This window comes from Zophobas morio, unplaced genomic scaffold (genome assembly GCF_036711695.1).
Source record: "Zophobas morio isolate AGI-343-1 ecotype UQ-CSIRO unplaced genomic scaffold, CSIRO_AGI_Zmor_V1 ptg000099l, whole genome shotgun sequence".
In the NCBI taxonomy this organism is placed as follows: Eukaryota; Metazoa; Arthropoda; class Insecta; order Coleoptera; family Tenebrionidae; genus Zophobas; species Zophobas morio.
This window is the reverse complement of record NW_026972204.1, coordinates 321,180-342,104: the sequence shown is the minus strand read 5'-3', so window position 1 is coordinate 342,104 and position 20,925 is coordinate 321,180. Positions and strand designations below refer to the sequence as shown.

Below are 20,925 nucleotides of genomic sequence, written 5' to 3'. Positions count from 1 at the left end.
TAACTTTTAAATGATTTCAATCATTAAATTTTGTAATAATACTTAACGGCTAACGGACTTTAAAATAAATTATAAACTTTCCGATAATTCTGAGAAAGAATGTTTGAAGTTCTTTATAATAATATATATTTTACAAAATATAGATTTTCTTCGGTTTATATATCAAATTCTAGAAAATTTACAAAACTTTTCTTTTATTATTTTGTTAATTTTATAAATTATTATATATAATATATAATTATGAGGTGTTTACCGTATTTTTAAAAACGAACTTTTATAAGTGTTATTTAAAATGGAAATATATTGAAAGCGTCTTAGAAGTGAGCGACCAAGATTTCTTCTCTCTTAGACTTATTGGAAGAGGAGCTTTCGGAGAAGTTTTTTTTGTTTTTACAAATTTGATAATTTAGATATTATTATTAAAACCTTTATATTTTACTTTTTAATACCAAAAGCTTTAAAGTTTATATTTTTATGATTAAATTTCTCTTTCCTTCTATAGTTATTATAAAATTTATAAATATAAATATTTTAATAAAAACTTCCCAATATCCTCTCAAATTACTTTTTATAATAAAAATATTTGTCTACTTTAACATCCGAGTTGTGCATCTACTTTGATTATAAAAAGTAATAAATGAGATAATTTTCTTTCCAGTAAATTATTATTTCTTTAAGGTTTTTTGCATGCAGAAGAAAGATAGTGGCCATCTATACGCAGTAAAGTCTTTAGACAAACGACATCTAAAAAAAACAAGAAAAGAAGTTTACAATTAATATTAATATTAATAATATTTATAATTAAAATAATAATATTTTTTTATAGACAGTGGCAATAAATGAGAGATTAATTTTAGAAAAGTGCAAAAGTCCCTTTATTGTGAGACTTGCGTACGCCTTTCAAAATGAAAGTGAGTAAAATAATAATAATAATAATAATAATAATAATAATAATAATAATAATAATAATAATAATAATAATAATAATAATAATAATAATAATAATAATAATAATAATAATAATAATAATAATTTTTTATATTTTATAAAAATTTTTCGAATTTTATGTATAAACTAAAAAAGTTTATATAAGATTTCTTTGTTATTAATTTTTCTAAACGAATTCATCTAAGAAATTTTTTTTAATAGAAAAAAAAAAATTGATAATAAATATAAAGTTATAGTTACTTTTATATAAAAAGATTTTCTTTTTATTATTAATATTATCTAAAAAAAAATTTTAATAAAGTCTATTAGCTGTAAATAAAAAAAAAAAAGTTGAGGTTCTGCTTTATATAATAAAAAAACTCTAATTTTTATTATAAACTTTTATACAGAAAAACTTTGTGCTTAACTTTTTTATCATTAAAAAATGAACTTATTAATAATATAACTTTCTAAATATAAATAATAAGTAGCAAAAATATTTTTTCGCTTTATATAATTATAGAAAAAAACATCATAAAATTTTTTTTGCTTAACTTTTTTATCTTCATTATTTTTCTTAAAAACTTTTATAGAACTTTCTCTCCATTTTTTTATATATATAGATTTCTTGTTTCTAGCGATGACTATGATGGACGGCGGTGATCTTCGTTACCATCTGAACTTATCAAGAAGATTCAGCGAAAAACAGGAACGTTTATATTATTATTATTATTAATTATTATATAAACTTTTTTAATAAAACTGCGAATTTTTTTTAATATTATTATTATTCTCATTATATATACTATACACGTTATAATAATTATTTCTTATTATATCATTATTACTACTTTTTTCATATATTATCGCATATTATTAGATTTATTTTAGAGAATATTGTTATTGCTGCTCACTTTACTTATATCAACATTTTTTTACTAATATTGTATAATTTTACTAAAATTCTTATTATATACAAAAAAAGCTTTTTTTTTCTGATTTAATAAAAATTTTACGTGCAGGCTTGCTTTTACGCAATGGAAATACTATTAGGAATCGAGCATCTTCACCAGAAAAATATTATATATCGGTTTTATTATTATTATTATCATTAGTATTATCATAAATATTAACTTCTTTTTTATAAGAGACTTAAAAGCACAGAATGTTCTTCTTGACTCAGCTGGTTTTTAATTATTATTTATAAATTTTGCTACGAATATTAAAGTAATAATGCAGTATACAATAATCTTGTAAAGAATTATTTATTATATATTAAAAATTTAATAGTTACTACATAATAAATATTAATAAAATTAATGATTAAGCAAAAAAATACTATATATTAATTAGTAAAAAACTTATAATAACTTTATAAAATTGTTATTTAATAAATTTATGAAAATATTAGAATTAAATGAATATGTTTATTTCTTAAGTTTGTCATATAAAATATTCATTATTTTAACAATATTTTAGGTCACTGTCGAATCAGCGATCTTGGCTTGGCGTGTTACTTGGAGCCTGGCACGTTCAAGGAAAGTACGACGGGAACGATTGGTTATATGGGTTGGAAAAACTATTATATTTGTAGAAATATTATTGGCCTGTATATAGTAGTTTGTTATAAAAAATAATGAGAACTATAAAATTTTTATGAAGTTTTAAATATTATTATTAATTTTTAAAAAAGCGCCTGAAGTTCTTAAGAAGGAAAAGTACGGACTTTGGGTGGATTGGTGGAGTTTTGGTTGTTTGCTTTTTGAGATGCTGAAAGGACGAGTAACATATTATTATTATTATTATTATTATTATTATTATTATTATTATTATTATTATTATTATTATTATTATTATTATTATTAATATTATTATTATTAGCCTCCTTTCTCGGAAAACCATAAGTTATCTCGCAGAGAATTGAAAGATAATACACTTTTTAAGGAGGTGGTCATTCCAGAATATATCTCTGAAGTTGCCGCTTGTCTAATTAAAAAGGTTTATAATAATAATAATAATAATTAATAATAAGTGATAATCATAATATTAATTAATATTTTATTATATAAAAAGTTGCTCGTGAAGAAAAAAGAAGAGCGGCTTGGGTTTCTGGACGCTCTTCTTATTAAAGAGGAGTTGTTTTTTAAGTCCTATTCTTGGTCAGCTCTCCAATTAAAACGTGTTGATCCGCCATTTTTTCCTGGTGCATGTTTATCTTCCTTCATTTTTATTATGAAAGTTTATATTTATATTTACTTATAATTGTTAACTTTAATATAAATGTTTAAAATTTATTGAAATAATACTAAAAATTTCTCAGTTTTATTAAAAATATTTTCAACTTTTTTGAAAAACTGGTACTATATTAATAGTTAAAACTTTTTCAATAGAAGAAAACCGTATTTTATCGTCAGGAGTCTCAACTTCTTCAGGTTTGTTAGTTTTGATGTTTATTTTATATATATTTTTTGTTTATAATTATATTCTTATTATTATTCTCTTAAAAAGATGCGAAAAGTTGCGGAGTATATTAATATTGAGCTTTCACTGCGCGACCAAGAAAAGGTTTTTTTTAATAATATGTAATATAATAAAAGTTTTTACTTATTATTATTATCTGTATATAAGCGCAATGCAAACAATAATAAAAACTTTCATTTCTAATGATATTTATAATTATTAATACATAAAAGCATTGAAATATTATATTATAAGTTTTATACTTTTTATTATTAATTTATATTTAAAAAAAAAACGAAAAGTCGTTATTTTTTAAGTTATAAGAATACTAGCTCTGATTGGACAATTAGAAAAATAGATCAACTTTTGAGTGCATCTTTCATAAAAAATTTTGAATTCATAAAAATGTGTGAAAGTTTATAAATAATATATAAAAGCTCGATTTAATAACAACACTCTAAGTTATGGAAATATAACAAATAGAAAAAGTCTATAGTAAAAAATTCATATTTATTATTATTCTTATTTATTAATTATTATTATTAGTATACGAACTTTAACTGTATTATTAGTCGTGAATGGCAGAAAGAAGTCATCAATAGTGGAGTTTTTAAGGAGGTGGTTTTATTATATTAAATCTTTCAAAAGAAAACTGACAATTTTTTATTTTGCTTATTTATAAAACTTTTTATATAAAAAAGCAACTATTAAATAATAAAACTTTAATATTAGATAAACGATACAGCTTTGGATATACCAAGTTCTCTACGAAACAGGTATTATTACTCTTACTTTTAGCATTGCTATTATTATATTTAAAGTTTCATGTTAATTATTATTATGATAGTTGCTTATCATAAAAAATTTTTTACTTTGAATTATTATTATAAATAAGAATGATAATTAAAAATATTTTATTATGTTTTTAAAATTTTATTTAATTATTTATTGAAAGTTACTTTTATAAATTATTTTGTTGTAATATTTATATTAAAATATTCATGTTTATTAGTATTTTTATTTATTTTTAACTTCCCGTTGAATAAAAGCTACTTTTATATATATGCTTATGATATTTACGGTAAAAATTTTTTAAGTTTATTTTAACTTTGTTTTCTTTTTACTATTTCTTGTTTCTAAAAAGGATAAACAAACTTTTTGAAAAAGTGCAAAAACTTGCTTCCAAGCTCAAACTCCGAGAATAGTAGATTCATATAAACTTATTAAATAAATTTCATTTAAAAAAAATTATATAAATAAGTGAAAAGTTGAACAATTTGATTTTAGTAATCTAAACAAAGTTATTTTCAAAAGCTATTAAACTCTTGTTAAGGAAAACATAAATTTAAATATATTTTTTCTTACTAAATTATGAGCCTAAAATATAATAATTGTAAGTTTAACTAAAATACTGAATTTTTAAAAAAAAGTAGAAAATTTGTTATAAATTTAAATAAAATTTCATTTTTATAATAAAGTTTTATTTAAAATAGATAATAATTAAGTGTTATAGCATTTAAAACGTAAAATATTGATATTCAGTTTAATATATAAATATTAATTATATTTTATTTTATAAGGGATCCTTAAAATTTTTTGTGGTAAATTTTATATTTTATTTTTGTAGAAAAATTATAGAAAATGACTATTACTAACATTATTATTATAATAACTGAAATAAGGAAAGGGGGGGAAAATAGTATATTTATATTTATTTAAGAAATCAGCAAAAAAAAAAGTTGATTTCATAAAAATTAAAGTACTTTCTAAACACAATCCCAGTTAAGTAACCGTTAATATAATTTTTGTACAAATCGAAATAATAAAAATGCATAAATTAAATTTAAAAAAGTTTTTAAATTTTTAATTTTCCTTTTTAAAGAATTTAAATTTCTAATCTTTTCTACTGCATAAAAATAGTAAAATCCAAACAGTCAGCGAGCCACGGGTGGAACAGGAAAAAAAAACGGATCCGCTCCTTTATAACTGCCAAAAGTTTAGAAAAGTTATAAATTTTAAATCTAGTTAAAAAATTCTTTAATTTTTATACACGCGTATAATAAAATTATAAATTATTATCAATTATTTATTAAAAGATTAAATTTGGAAGAAAAAAATTTACACCCATCCATGCAGCTTTGGTAATTTATTTTATAGACTGCAATTTATTTTAAACGTTCTGTGATTTCATAAAAATTATAACACTGCTATTTTTGGATTATTTTTCTTTTTATAAATTTTTAATTCAGACCTAACTTTGATTCTGAACTACAAATCAATAGGCTTATGCTGTTCATTTAGCCATTGCTGTTCCGTTTCTTTTTGGAGCCGACGATTCTCTTCCGCACACATCTTTAATTAAAGCAACTGCAATCATTAATGAAATTGGAAAAAAAATGCTACTACACCAGATGCAAACAGCAATGAAAGAATTTCAAGAAGAGGAAGTAATAAATTATAAGGATAAGGACAAATACTTCAGTAGCGATAAAGAAGTGTGCGATGGACCTTTTTTTAGTGGAAGTAAAGTTTTATAAAATAAGAAAAAATAAAGTTGAGTCGATTTGTTTTCTAAAAAAAAAAATGAATTATGAAGTTATTGTTAATTAATATAGTTAATTTTTTATTTGATTGATGAACATAAAAATTTTAAAGATTATTTTTGTAAACATATAGATAATAAGAGCGAGATTTTTATTTGCTTTAGATTTTTTATATAAAAGTTTTTCTTTTCCAAGCAATTGAAAACATTAATTATGTATAAAGTTGGTAGCATATGTAATAAAGGTTAATGCCAATAAAAAAAGGACTCAATTTCTTTCCCAAAAATTAATTCCGGGCAACATTTTTACCAAAACTTTTTTTTTTATAAGTCGTGAATCTAACAACTTTTTTTATAATTAACTAATTTAGCTTCCCCATATGTGGTTGGCTGTAAGGCGAGAGATCTCTTAATACTTTTACGAAGATCGTTTTCTTTGCCAAAAAAAAGTGGCGGACCAGGAAAATACTAAGAATTTTTCCACCTCGTTAGGCTTATTCGAGTGTTCCGGAATTAAAAAACTAATGAAAGGAGTAACAACGAAAATATACTCAATTCCATGATTTATAGCGATTCTGTGCCTTAGTTGTTTATGAATTTTTTTTTTAACACTAAATCCAAAACAAAAAGCTGAGCAAGAAAAGGATGTCGAGAGAAGAACAAGTAAAGTTTTAGCTTGTAAAGACTTTCTATTACTTTAACGAAAATAACCAAACTATAAAAACTATGTTAAACTTTACCTTCTTTCTAGTCTTACGTTAAGCTCACATGAATTACGAAAATCCGCTTAAGGGTATAGAGAAAAGTACCGAAAATAATGACTAAACTACATGGAATATTAAACAAATTTAAACCCAAGTGTAGGCGTAATAAAAAGAATTTTTATTAAATTATTTGCAGTGAGGCTACTATTTGCTTATGTTTATGCTGCATTAATGATATTATTTAGTTGTTGATAAGCTAAACCTTCTCCTCTGAAAATACTAAATTATTCTTTTCGTCTTTACTTGTGTATACGCATGGGCGTATCGTCTTAAACTATTAGTTTAAGATGGCTTACACTGATCTTAAGGTTATTACTTTGTAATTGTTAATTGTTTTTTCATTTTAAACAAGAAGCTATACGTATGGTGGCTTCCCAAATTTATTTTAGATTTTTTCAGTTTTATTGCGCATTTTCTCAAGATGGGGTGATTGTGATTCCAGAATATATAAGCTATGGTTGTGTACTTTTTCTTGGAACTCATATAAAAGATTAAAGCATTGTGAGAAGCAACAACTACAAATTAAAAGGAAAGTTTTCAGATAAGCTATAGGGGCTTGCACTAAGTATTTTGTTGGCTTAGGGTACCTCGGAACGTTGTACAATAATAAAACCTTAAATTTTATTATAGCTTCTTGTGCTGCGGTAAATACTTTTTGTGTAGTCTTCGCGGTAAATATTTTAAATAGTGACAACTTTTAAAGAGAACCCCAGTTAGGAAGACACAAAAACATACTGGGAGCTAATACATCCACAGATAATAATTTAAACACTTGAAAAAATAATACATAATATAAAATCCACACCTATCGGATAACGATTTTCATTAACTATAGCGAATCTGTTAAAAATAAACTAAAAATTACACGATATATATATGACTAGTCATAACTCGATTACTACTCAAACCAAAGGATCTGCGCAATTTATTGGAATAAGAAAAGACAGAATTTTTTTACATATATTCACCGTCTAGGGTATTTCTATTACCAAATACAGTAAATAAAATTGCCTTTTTACGACAGATTTACAATAAAAGTATAGTTTTTGTCTTTTTTTTTTTTTACTTTTATCTATTCTTTACAATTTCCTTACTGATAGTACTAAGTCCATACCGGCTAGAATATAAAAGTGCAGGTGAAGCATATCTTTTACTTCTTTTAAACTCCATTTATATTATTATTAGATTCTCTTGTCAAGTCAGTACACTAATTTTGTTAATAATTTTTTAATACATAATTCCAATTAAAATGCTTAAAGTTATGTAACGTTAAAACAAAATTCAGTAACGTATTAACGCAACAAACGACTGCTTATTATTAATAAAAATGCAGTTTACTTGGAAATATACACTTTCATACATAAAAAGTCTGACAAAGCCAAGCAGTAGCCCGGACGAATTGTTTTTTCTAATTTTATGAGACGAGCGATAAATCTTTAAGTGTTTATAAGTAAAACCAAATGAAAATTAACAGTGAATTTACTGTTTGGTCTTACTTTTAGCCCTTTGAAGCATCATTATTATTGTTAGGTCTTAAAAAAATCAAATTTTATTTCTAAAAGTTAGTAACCCAGAATGAAAGGCATACAACGATTTAAGAGGATTTATAATAATCTAGAAGCCAAGAGTAATTTTTATATGAATGGCTTATAAGTTGATAAAATATTCTATCCTAATGGGAAAGTATGAAATTCATAATAACTAATTATTCTTGTAGCTTTAACAAAAAATAAATTTGCTTTAGTAATGTTATACAATAACCAAACGACCTCAAAAGAGGAATTAAAAAAAAACCCGCAAGCAAGAGGAAGAAGCAAAAGAGACAGATAAAATTTATTGTGCTTCCAGAGGAATCTAAACTAGAATTGCGCTTTATTCGGAACACATATTCATCTCTATGAAAAATATATAGCAGCCATTATTGTTCTACAACAGTAAACAAAAAATCTATATCCTACTTTCCCTAGTATACTTATTATATACGTTACATAGCAATTAAATATATATTTTTTAAAAAGCGAATATTTGCGGCCAACAAAAATATACAAAAAAGTTAAATTTTATTTTAATTTTAATAAATTGCAATCTCTTTATCAGAGCAGAAAATTTCACTGAAATCGGTAATTAGTGAGTTCTTAGTCGGCTAATTCGCCACGAGTTTGGCTCTTCGTAACGATTGTAAAGCGGCTCGATCTTCTGCTGTCTTTTAGCTTTAGACAAGTGAGTTGGGTCGGCAATCTTGAAAAAGGAAGGCGCAAAAATCACAAACCTAAAAGCATAAATATTAAGTTTACCCCAAAAAATATAATATACAAAAAAGTATTTTTTTTAATAAAAAACAATTTTAATTTTTATATTAGATTAAAAAAAATTATTTAATAACTTTTAGTAAAGTTTATTAAAAATATTTATAAGATTAACAATTACAAACCTTAAAATAATAAGTTTTACTCATTATAAATAAAATTAATAAATAAAAATTTAAAAAAATAGTGAAATTAATCAAAATTATTTTCATAAAATATTTTTTGAAATGTGATTATTAAATTTGAAATTTACAAACATAACCACCACCATCACAATAATAATAATAAAAATAATAACTGATAAAAAATAGAAATTAAAATTAATAATTTTAAAGAGAAATAATTTTACATTGGATTTAAAAGAAATTTTATTAGTTATAATAATTAACAAGTAACCTATATAATAAACTTTTAAACAAAGTTTAACTAGTATAATATAATATACATAAATGATAATTTAAATTAAGTTTAAATTTAAATATAAAAAAAATTAATTTATTAAGTGATCTATAAAACTAACTTTTAGTAAATAATATTAATAAATTTAATATGTTTGTAAGAGTTTATTAATTAAAAGTTCTTATTATTTACTTAAAATCCTATAATAAATATATTATTCTATACTGATTATTATTAATCAAGGCTACGCTATTACTATATAATAATAATTATCAATAGTAAGTAATATTAAAAAAAATATTAATTCAACAAAAAAAAGGTAAGTAAACAATATTTATACAATACGTTATCTGAATTATATAAAAAGTAATGGGAAATTAGAGATTCTAAAATGAAATCAAAAAATAAATCAATTAAATCATCGTGGTTATATGCTATACGGTAAAATAATAACTAAAATAAATTTCAATATAAATTATTTTAATAATTATAATATTTATATCTTAAAAAATTTAAAATAATGTCGTATTATCTTTAAAGATTAACAATTTTTTAATATTTTACTAAAAAATTGTATTATGTGCCTATAAAAAATATTAATATTATCATTGTATTTTATTATTATTATTATTATAGTTATTTATACCATTGAGGCTCCACAGCTGTCACTTCCCGCATGTATTCTTTTGTAGTTAAAACAAGCTCGTGATAAACAACCCTAAAAAATAAATAAATAATATTAATAATACACTTTTGATAAAGAAAAAAAAAACCATTCCGGCTGACGTTGGTATAATGAAGAGGACGGATGAATATAAACGTGTTGGTTGTCCACTAAAGTCATATAACTAACATAAAAGTATATAAAATATATATAAATGTGATAATAAATAAATAAAATATATAAGAAAAGTAAAAATAAATAAAAAATATAATATATAGTGATACTAATAAAATAAATCTTAAATTAATATATGTGAAAATAGTAACTATTATTAAGAAAAAGGAATAAATAAATAGTTATTTAAATACAATCAAAATAAGTAAAAATAAAATATGTAAAAGCATTTTATAATATAATAACTAAATAAAATTTATATAAAAAAAAACATATAATAATATATTGAATAATAAAGAAATATAAAATTAATGAATATAAAATATATAATAAATACAGAATAAAAAAAAATATATAAAAATAAAAAAAATTAATATAGCATACATTAATATATATTCTTTTATATAAAATTAAACATACAAAATATAAATAAAAAAATAAATGGAAGTATATAAGAAACAAACAAAAAATATAAGAAAAATATAAAACAGTATAAGAGTTATAAAAAAGCGAACCCTTCTTGCGGGTCTTTCTTAGCTGCGTGCCGGAAAAAGCCGCTGCATATGCACTGACGAACTTTGTTAAAGTTTGTTCCGCAGGACAAAACGTTGAGTTTATATCTAAAAGTAAAAAATATTAAATTAACAGCAATAAGTAAGGCAAAGTTCAAGCCACCTGTCCATAATACTGAGAAGTTGCTTACGAACATCTTGTGCGCGTCGTAAACTTCTCGCTTGTAAAAAATTTTCGTGGCACCACATGTTGGAAAACTTGTTGTTTTTCCACGAATTGTAGACCGTTAATAAAGTTAGATGATCGCCTTATAATAATAATAATAATAAAAATAAAAAAAGTAATTAATAATAAGTAATAATAATAATAGTAATTAATAATAAGTAATAATTATAATATTAATAGTAACCTTCAGGTTGGTGAAACCTGGCCTTCCGGCTATCAGCTAAAGCTTGCTTATCCTATAAAAATATCAGGGGAACAAATAAAAAATATAAATAATGAAATAAAAAAATTTACTAATAATTATAAATAATAATAGTAATAATAATAATAATAATAATAATAATAATAATAATAATAATAATAATAATAATAATAATAATAATAATAATAATAATAATAATAATAATAATAATAATAATAATAATTAATAATAGTAATAATAATAAAACCTTTGGCCTATAGAATACGGCCTGGATAGTTAGCATAGCAACTATCGTTAAAATTTCTTCACTGCACTGCAACTCAACACTTTGAATCAACATTTTCGATAGTGGAGGCTCCAAAGGAAACTAATAATAAAATTTTTATACAAAATTTAAATATTTATACAATTATAAATAAAAAGGCCTTTTTCTATAAAAAAAGTAATGTTACAACTAAAACAATAAAAGAAAAATATATAAAAACTAGAGAGTAAGACGCAAATTTTATGTTAAACAAAAAATAATAAAAAGTTTTTTATATAGAGTTCCAAAGAAAATAAGTAAATTTTTTGTTAAATAATTATTATAAAAAGGATAATGATATAAGAGTTATATAAAAACTACAACAGTAGCCTAAGTTTTTTAAAAAAATACTTTTATTATAATAAATATTTCAAAAAATACCACAAACGCAAACTTTTTATAAAAATAGAAGCTTTAATATAAAAATTCGCCCAAAAACTACAACTGAAACAAACTTTAATATCTAATAAATGAAAGAAACTTTAACATGGAAAATTCTTCCAAAACTGGAAAAGTGGTAAACCATTAGGCCGCCTAGGACCGACCCGTGAAAGTAGAAAACTACCAGTTTCTACTTTTTTCCGTTCTGCTGTAGCAAAACATTTTACTGAGCTAGCATTTCTATATTGCTAGTTGTTATTTTGTTCTAGTAAAGTAGGACTTTCTTCTCTAGCACGTTGAGCGTGACTACCTTAATTCTTTCTTTCGTTATCTGCCCACCATGTTAGGGTTTGAAAACTAAGATGAAACAACCTAACAGATTACACGCTAACAGATCGACACTAGTAAGAATCTCAACAACTAGGAATTAATTCTTGTTTTATCATTTCTACCATAGTTAACATCTAGACTACACCACCATTGTTAACAATTCCCTTAGCCTGCGCAGTAGTCTAGTGCTTCTTTACGAGCATTAAAGAGTGGCTGATAGATCTGGACAGCGATCTCGAAGTTAAAAGAAGTTCCACAAAAACTACAATTCAAGCAAATTTTTTATATAATATATAAATAAACGCTTTTCATATAAAAATTTACCAAAAAAAAGCAGCACAAACGAACTTTTTACATACACAAAGTAAACATATTAAACCTTAATATAAAATACTCACCAAAAACTTCAACAACAAAAAATATATATTAAATAAAAATATAAAGTTCTAAACACTTCTGCCATTTTTCTGCCGAGACGCGTTAATAAGCCTTCATCGTCCAAAGCAGAAAGCGAGTAAAGCTGCTCCATCGCACTTATTAAAGTCTTAAAAAAAATTTTTTGATAATTAATTTTTTTTAGTTTATTATATTTTATATATAATTTGCTTTAAAATAATAATAATATAATAAAATTATTAAAAATAAATAAATAAAAATTAAAAAACTAAAAAGTAATAAAAATAAAAATAGTTCAAACTTATAAGTAATTATTATTTAAGAATAAAAATAACTTTAAAAACTTTCTATTAATAATTTATTAATAAAAAAGTTGACAGTAATCATTAATTATAATAAAAGTTTTCAACCATAATAAAATAGTACTTAGAAAAATATAATAAATATAAAAAAAATAAAAAGTAAATAAATAGCACAAAATAACAACTATAATACAAATAATAACAACAGTAATAATAATAGTAATAAGTAAATATAATAATAATAATAATAACAATAATAATAATAAATATAATAAAAATACACGCACCGAGGCGGGAGGCGGATCCATAAAGTCGAAAGATAACAAATCGTTAATGCCCATCGCTTTCAAACTTAAAACCTTAAATAAAGTTTTACAAAATATAAAATGTAATAATAAAAATAAAGTATAAAAAGTAAAGTATAAAGATATAAAAGAAATAATAGTAATATATAAAAAATAATAATACAGTATAAAAAGTAAAGTATAGAGATATAAAAAATAACAGTAAATATATAAAAAATAAGGATAAAGAATAAAAAGTATGATAGACGTATTAAAAAAAATTATTTAAAAAATATATAAAAAATATTGTACTGTATGAAAAGAATATTAAAGCATAAAAAGTAAAATAAACATTTAAAAAAAAAATAGATAATAATAAAATATAGAAAAATAAAAAAAAATTAAAAAATATATTATTAAGCAGAGGAATATACGATAAATAAATTTAAAAAGTAAAATAAGATTAAAAAAATAATAATAATTTATATATAAATAAAATTGGATAGTGTGATAATAAAAATAAGAATGTAAAAAGTAAAATAAACATATATAAATATATACATAATATTTATTTTTTTTTTATATTTCTATTTACTTTTTACATTATTCATTTTTATTTTCTATAATATATTTATGTCTTTTTATTTTTATTATATATTATTTATATTTTTATATATTTTTTATAGTTTTTTAAATATGTAATAAAAAGTAATAACATATAATTAAGAGTTAAAATTTATTTTAATAACTAATAGTAATAATAATAAATAATTTATAATAAAAAATTTTAAAAAATAACAAACTAAAAAAAAATAAGAACAAATATAATAATTTAAAAATAATTACGACATAATAAACATGGTAAAATAAATATACCAAAAAAAGGATTAGAAAAAAGAACAATAAAGATAAATAGAATGAAAAAATTAATAGAATAAAAATGAAAAGTAAAAAATAAAATAAAAACTGATAATAATAAAGATAAAAATTTTGTAAAAAATATTAAATGACTAAAAAGTAATAATCCATAAATAAATAGTAAAAAAAAAATATTATAATAAAATAAATAATTAAATACGAAAATAATGAAAAAAATTATATATTAATAAAAAATAACTAAATATTATTTAAATATATAATAAAAATATAATGTACAAGAAAAGTATAAATAATAACAATGATAATCATAACCAAGAATTTGAGTAAATATGAGAAAATTTATAAAAAAAATTAATATATTAACAATAATAATAATATAAATAAAAAAAAAGATGTTAAATAATAAATAATTGTAAAGCAGAAAAAATAATAAACAATAGAACAATAAAAATTATAGATATAAAATAGTAAAGAATAAATAAAAAGTAAAAAGTATAATAATTATAGATTATAAATAAAAATGTAAAAAAAAGTAAAATTATATTGAATGTATTATAATTAATAATAAAATATAAGAAAAGATCAAAATAATTATAAAGAAAAAAGTAAAAAGTATCATAAAAATTAAAAAAATTAAAGAATAATAATCATTATACTAAAAGGTAAAATATAAAACTAATAAATAAGAATAATACACTATAATAAAAAGAATAATAAAGAAAAAAATATTTAGTGATAATATAAAAAAAATAAACATTAATTATTATAATAAATAAAAAGAAATAAAAATAATAATAAATAGAAGAACAGTTGAGCAGAGATTGGTCCGTTGAAGTTCAGGCACTGCCGTTTGTAGCATTTCGTTACGATACGCAGCTTCAGTATATAAACGGTAGCATTTGCCAACGCCTAAAAAAAATTTGTAAAAAGTTTTATATAAAACTTTTAAAAAAATAAAAGTTCGTTGAAGTTTTTCATTAATATATAAACTAAATTAAAAGTTTTTATGGCATTTTAAAAAAATTATTAAACTTTTTAATTTACAATTTAGAATGGAGATAATCTAATAAAAAAAGTAAAAAAAAAAATACGAAAACTTTAATTAAAAGTTTATAAAAAAAATTGAGAATTTTTTTTTTAATTCACTAAAAAAAGAAAAAGTTCATTGGTTAAGCAAAGGGCATTTAAAGACCTTTACAAAGAGCACGAAAAAATTAAATTATGGCACGTTAAAAACTAATCGGTAGCAGATGATAACTCATTTTAAAGTGAAATAAAGAAACTGATTGGTATCATAATACCAATTACCTTTCAGTAAATTGTAATGCAACACTTAAAATATAGTAGTAACCAATAAAATATACTTAAAATTGCTACATCAAATAGTAAACAACAAATTCATTATATATAATCAAGAAAGCACGCAATGCAGCTACTTAATTGGCTGTATTTCACGTTAAAAAAGTTCCCTTTACTTAATAAACCAACGACTACAAACGCGACCACGTATGCTTTAACTAGTAAAAAACTCTATAAACGTTATAAACCAGTTCTTCCTGCCCGTCCAGCCCGTTGGCGGGCCTGCGCCTGAGATATTGGAGTAACGACCAACGCGTCTACGCCCGATTTTGGGTTGTATACTTTTTGTTTTACAAAGCCGGGATCAACCACATAATAAATACCTAATAATATTAACGGATAATGAATAATCAACAAATATAATAAATAAATAAATAAAAAAAGAAACCGTCAATTGTTAGTGAAGTTTCTGCTATATTAGTGGCCAATATAACTTTACGAGAGCCGGGGACTGCAGGCTCAAAGATTCGTGTTTGCATTTCACTAAAAATAAAAACTTGTTAATAAAAAGTGATGTTTTATTACTACTGGAGGATACCTCGGAAGGGCAGAATAAACAGGAAGAATAACGAGTTCTGGGACTTTGGGACCCAACGCTTGCATACGCTCATAAAGAATCTCGCAGGACGTGTCAATCTCTTCCTGACCAGTCAAAAATACGAGCTTTTTTTTTACAAAAAAAATAGTGAAACAGTGAAATAAAAATATAATAACAGTAATTATAATAATGCTATTATATTACTAATAATAATAATTATAATTATAATACGATATCACCGGGTGGCTCATTCAAGTGGATTTGCATAACTGTGATAAGCGCAGCATCCAAATAATCTTCTTCTGGTTCTCTTGAATATAAAATTTCTACAGGAAATGTGCGCCTGCAATAAAAAATTTCTAATTGATTCATGTGAAATATAAAAAAATAATCACAACTATTCACGATATAATAAAGTTTATAAAAATAACTTTGCAGGAAATATAATGAAAATATTCAAGTTCATTATAAAAAATAAATAAAGCAACCCTTTAATAGTAAAAATGGGGCAACTAAAAAAGTAACTTGAAAACTTCTCCGCGTCAAGAGTAGCAGAAGTAACAATTAACTTTAAATCCGGTCTTTCTTTAACAACCTAAACATAGTAAATATAATAAATAAACAAATAATATAATTTAATTATATAATAATAAAATAATAAAGAATAAATAATGTAATATACATAAATATTAAAAACAAATATTATAATCATTTCAAATATTATAAAAAAATATAATATTTTTTTCCTTTTATATATTATTATATAATTTTTTTACTTGATTATTCATTTACACTTCTTTTATATATTATTTATAAATCTGTAACTTTTCATTCTTTATTATAATTTATAGCAAGTGTTATTGTAATTTAATATTTATCAAGAATAATAATAAATAATAATTATAATAATAATAACATTCTTTAACAAGCCAAACAAAACGTCTGTGTTAATAGTCCGCTCATGCGCCTCGTCAAGCATAAGAACGGAATACTGAGACAACTTCTTATCAAGTAAACATTCTCTCAAAAGCATACCTTATTAAAGCAATAATTAATAATAATTATTATAATAATTATAAGATAATAATAATTAATATCTTACCGTCCGTCATGTATTTTATTTTAGTTTCAGGAGAAGTGCAGTCTTCAAAACGAATTGTATAACCGACTTCAACGCCTGTTAAGGCGTTTTTTATCAAGACGAATACAAAAATAGAATAAATATTAAAAACTAATAAATATAAATAATAATAATAATAAGAAACTTTTTAAATAGGCTATTTAGTTATAACGAAAATAAAAATCACGATTATTATTGATATATTTTTATAATTAAAAAAGTAATAGAAAATAAAATAGTAATAAGCATTTTAATCAGCTTCATTATTTATAAATATCAAAATAATAATAATGAACCCAAGCGACAGCCAACCTCCTCAGACACGCGCTTCGCGACGGATATGGCGGCGACTCTTCGTGGTTGGGTGCAGCCGATTTTTCTGGAGAGCGAATAGCCGGCCTCCATCATATATTGTGTCATTTGCGTCGTTTTTCCTTAATAAAAAGTTTCAACTAAATAAACTTTGTTTTTAAAAGCTAAACAAAAGTTTATTGATTACCTTATTTCGTTATTGTTTATAATGTATGCATGTATTATTTTTAGTCACAAAAACCCATTATTATGATATTAAAAATAGTAAATAATAATATTATAACGAAAAAATAAGAATAAATAATAATATACCGGAACCCGTTTCACCAATAACAACCAAAACTTGATTTTCATCGACGGCTTGAAGAAGTTTTTCCCGTAAAGTAAAAATAGGGAGCGACTGGCGTTGTTCTAATATACTTAAACTTGTTATTTTCCCGTAACTCATTGTTTTATCCCCTAAAAAGTCGGAAATAATAATAAATAAATAAGAAAAGTGAAAATAAATAAATTTATACAATAAATTAGTATCGTCGTTATATATAATATATATAAGATATATATAAGATTGTATATGATTACTATAAAAAAAGTTATAAACACGTGGAAATAGTAAATTACAAAAATTCACCAAAAAACAATAATAATAATGATAATAATTATGAGTTACCATGTGCCGCTTTTTTCCACGCGGGCATCTCGTTGGAGCGGAATATCTGCTCTTTGGTCCCGTGAGCCAATACGCGGTCGTCGGCGGAAGCCGTGGGGTCATGCCAAGCCTTTTTTTATTACAAAAATATGCAATATTTGAAAAGTAATAAAAAAATTTTTGAACAATAACAATGATACAGACTAGCCAGTCATAAAAGCAATAATAGTGATAAACACCAATAGAAATAAAAAAAAAGTAACCTTATTAATATCTCTTTCCTTAATAGCATCCATTTCGGCGAGTTTTTGTGCTTCTCGTACTTCTCTTCTTTCTTTTGATAAAGCCGTCTAAATAAGTAAAAAAAATTCTTTTTCATAAAAATACGTACATGTATATCAAAATATATATTTTTACTATGAATTTAAAGTATTTTTTTTAATATGAAATAGAGATATCAAAAGATTGTATAGAATATCACAAATAATAATACTTAAATTCATAATAAACTATACTTGAGTCATGGCGGCATGAGCCATGTGGCCTTCACACCTCACTATTTTTACTGGAGACAAATTGATGGAAAGTTTAGTTTGGCCCGCTAAAAACGGCGGCTCTTCTTCAACGCGGATAATTTCAATATCTTCCTCGGCTTCCAGCTATATTCAATTATCATTACCATTATTATTACTGTTATTATGATTATTATTATACAAACATCTTCATCAGGATCAAAAAGTTGGTTATCCTCAACGTCCATATAATCTGGCTGTAAAACTCCAGCCGCTGTCCAATCAAAAACACGTTAAATAGCCCTAACCCAATCAAAGTATTGAAGTGGCCTACATCGAAGCTGTTTAAGAACCCATTCTTCATTATCAGTGCGCCTTTTTCGACCAGATTTGGCGTCTTTTAGCTTAAAACCTTCCGGAAGAGTAGAAATTCCGGTAAAAAAGCTACCAAAATCTGAAAGAAAAATCATAACAACACGTGAGTGTTACGACCCCAAAGAACGTGCGTTTCATTAATTATCATGCAACTAAAAAAAAAACTTTTTGCTCTGACTGAAGATGGAGCTGTAGGATTGGTCGATGCATCGTTAAAATTTTCAGAAGGAAAAACACTCAAATCTTCTCCTATTGGGTTAATAATAATCATATAAAAATAAATGATGATAACAAAAATAGTCATAATAATAAGTATTAACAACAATAATAAAAGTAAAATAATAATGATAATAAAAATAGTTTAATAAGTTTGCCGGTGTTTTGGTCAACGTCCTTCATCGATAAAGAAACTTTTCCACCAGATATATTTATAACCTTAAGCAAAACAGATGTGAAATAATAATTATATTATACTAATGAATGTAGAGTATAATAATGATAATGAATATAATTCAAGTTAAACACGTAATTGCGTATAAAATATAGTAGAGGTTATAAAAAAAAAACTTTTTTTTATATAAAAAACTTTAAACCCTAAATGTATATAAAAAATTAAAAGATTAAAAAGTTTGTGACAATATTTTAAATAATAATTATAACTAGTCATAAATAATGAGCAATAAGTAAGTATAATATAAAAAGAAAAGTAAAATGTATAATAACTAAGCTATATTATAATTTTTAGTAAAACTTTACAAAATAATAATTATAAGAGTATTAAATAATAATAAGTAAAAATATTTATATCTGCTTTATTAACTTTAATACTTAATAAAAGCTTATATAAAAAATTATAACTTCTATAAATAAATAAAAAAAAAAACGAAGAATATAATAATTATTATAAGCAGAAATCTAAATATAATAAAGAACGTTTACACATTTTTTTTATTCTAATAAATAGTAGGATATAATATACACGTGGTCATAAGCTCTCCACGTGCAACTCGCGCCCAACACGTGAAAATTTATCAACTTTTTACAATAAAGGAAATTAGATTAAAAATATTTACTTTAACTTTCACGCGCTGGGAAATTTCTAGAACGGAGTGAATATTCATAATACGTTCCTAATAAAAATTAAATTAGAATAAATTTTAGTAAACTATTAAACTTTATATGTATTATTAATAATATAGAAATACTTTAATAAAAATATTATTATAACTTGCTCACAAAATTTTAAAAGTGGTAAAGGCGGATAGAATTGAGAAAAAAAAAGCAAATCAATAAAAATTAAAGAAATTTCAAATAAAAAAATAAGCATAAGCATAAGTAATAAAAAAAGTCATAAAAACTTAAAAATATTAATAGGTAATAGGAAAAATAAAAATAAACATAAAATGTAATCCCTTCTGACGAAAAAAAAACCAAAATGCAAATCATATAAAAATTCAAAAAAAGAAACCTAAAAAAAATATAAAGAAATGTAAAGAAAACTTAGAGGTTATAAATTAATACAAAAATCATTTTTTTATAAAAAAAGTAAATTAACAAAAAAATAACTTTCAAATGAAAGACTTTCAAAAGAAAAGTTAAATTAAACATGAATAACTAAAAATAATAAGATATAACGGCTCTATAAAAAAATATTTAAGATTACAAAATTCTATATATTTAGAATGATAAAAAATTAAAACCAAATGATTATAAATTATTTAAACCTGATTTCGAATGGCTGAAATATGAACCAAACCTTCTCGCCTACCTTCAACATTTTCAAGAAGGACGAACGCGCCAAACTCTTTAATATTAGTAATCTAAAATAAATTAATAATTAAAAATTAAACAAAATTTTAAATAATATTTCTCTTTTTAGGAAAAGTTAATAAAAACTTAAATACAAATATCAAAAACTACATTCATTAATGATAAATAATGCAGATATAGTGAAAATTAAAATTTTTTTTTACAATCCTTTAAGGTTTTTAAAATAAAATAACGTTAA

At 22.5% G+C, this 20,925-nt stretch overlaps 2 protein-coding genes and 2 long non-coding RNA genes across 4 annotated transcripts; 2 read left to right on the top strand and 2 right to left on the bottom strand.

Annotated features, from left to right (window-relative positions):
• The first annotated feature begins 301 nt into the window (after nt 1–301).
• LOC135144387 (uncharacterized) lies at nt 302–1,631 on the top strand. The gene is made up of 4 exons (XR_010283117.1): nt 302–377; nt 679–765; nt 827–911; nt 1,551–1,631. It is a non-coding gene; the product is annotated as an uncharacterized LOC135144387 (long non-coding RNA).
• A 329-nt stretch (nt 1,632–1,960) lies between these two features.
• On the top strand, nt 1,961–5,889 carry LOC135144433 (G protein-coupled receptor kinase 5-like). Its single transcript, XM_064076478.1, has 14 exons — nt 1,961–2,017; nt 2,076–2,113; nt 2,407–2,496; nt 2,621–2,709; nt 2,809–2,925; nt 3,001–3,130; nt 3,318–3,359; nt 3,436–3,492; nt 3,934–4,005; nt 4,120–4,163; nt 4,532–4,591; nt 5,308–5,392; nt 5,484–5,528; nt 5,670–5,889. Exons 1-8 carry the CDS (start codon nt 1,965–1,967, stop codon nt 3,459–3,461), a joined length of 585 nt encoding a protein of 194 aa, XP_063932548.1. The 5' UTR covers nt 1,961–1,964; the 3' UTR covers nt 3,462–3,492; nt 3,934–4,005; nt 4,120–4,163; nt 4,532–4,591; nt 5,308–5,392; nt 5,484–5,528; nt 5,670–5,889.
• Nucleotides 5,890–8,817: 2,928 nt separating this feature from the next.
• LOC135144378 (ATP-dependent RNA helicase DHX8-like) lies at nt 8,818–19,109 on the bottom strand. The gene is made up of 25 exons (XM_064076423.1): nt 19,083–19,109; nt 18,877–18,996; nt 18,749–18,816; nt 18,546–18,689; nt 18,294–18,380; nt 18,052–18,160; nt 17,694–17,840; nt 17,366–17,503; nt 17,052–17,126; nt 16,866–16,984; nt 16,438–16,544; nt 16,181–16,292; nt 15,950–16,074; nt 15,800–15,894; nt 15,600–15,734; nt 14,861–14,961; nt 13,177–13,248; nt 12,646–12,735; nt 11,424–11,543; nt 11,159–11,210; nt 10,912–11,056; nt 10,752–10,856; nt 10,172–10,246; nt 10,045–10,116; nt 8,818–8,962 (listed from the first exon to the last, which is right to left on the bottom strand). Exons 3-25 carry the CDS (start codon nt 18,788–18,790, stop codon nt 8,818–8,820), a joined length of 2,412 nt encoding a protein of 803 aa, XP_063932493.1. The 5' UTR covers nt 18,791–18,816; nt 18,877–18,996; nt 19,083–19,109.
• Nucleotides 19,110–19,292: 183 nt separating this feature from the next.
• On the bottom strand, nt 19,293–20,728 carry LOC135144365 (uncharacterized). Its single transcript, XR_010283114.1, has 3 exons — nt 20,642–20,728; nt 19,991–20,047; nt 19,293–19,352 (listed from the first exon to the last, which is right to left on the bottom strand). It is a non-coding gene; the product is annotated as an uncharacterized LOC135144365 (long non-coding RNA).
• Nucleotides 20,729–20,925: the final 197 nt, after the last annotated feature.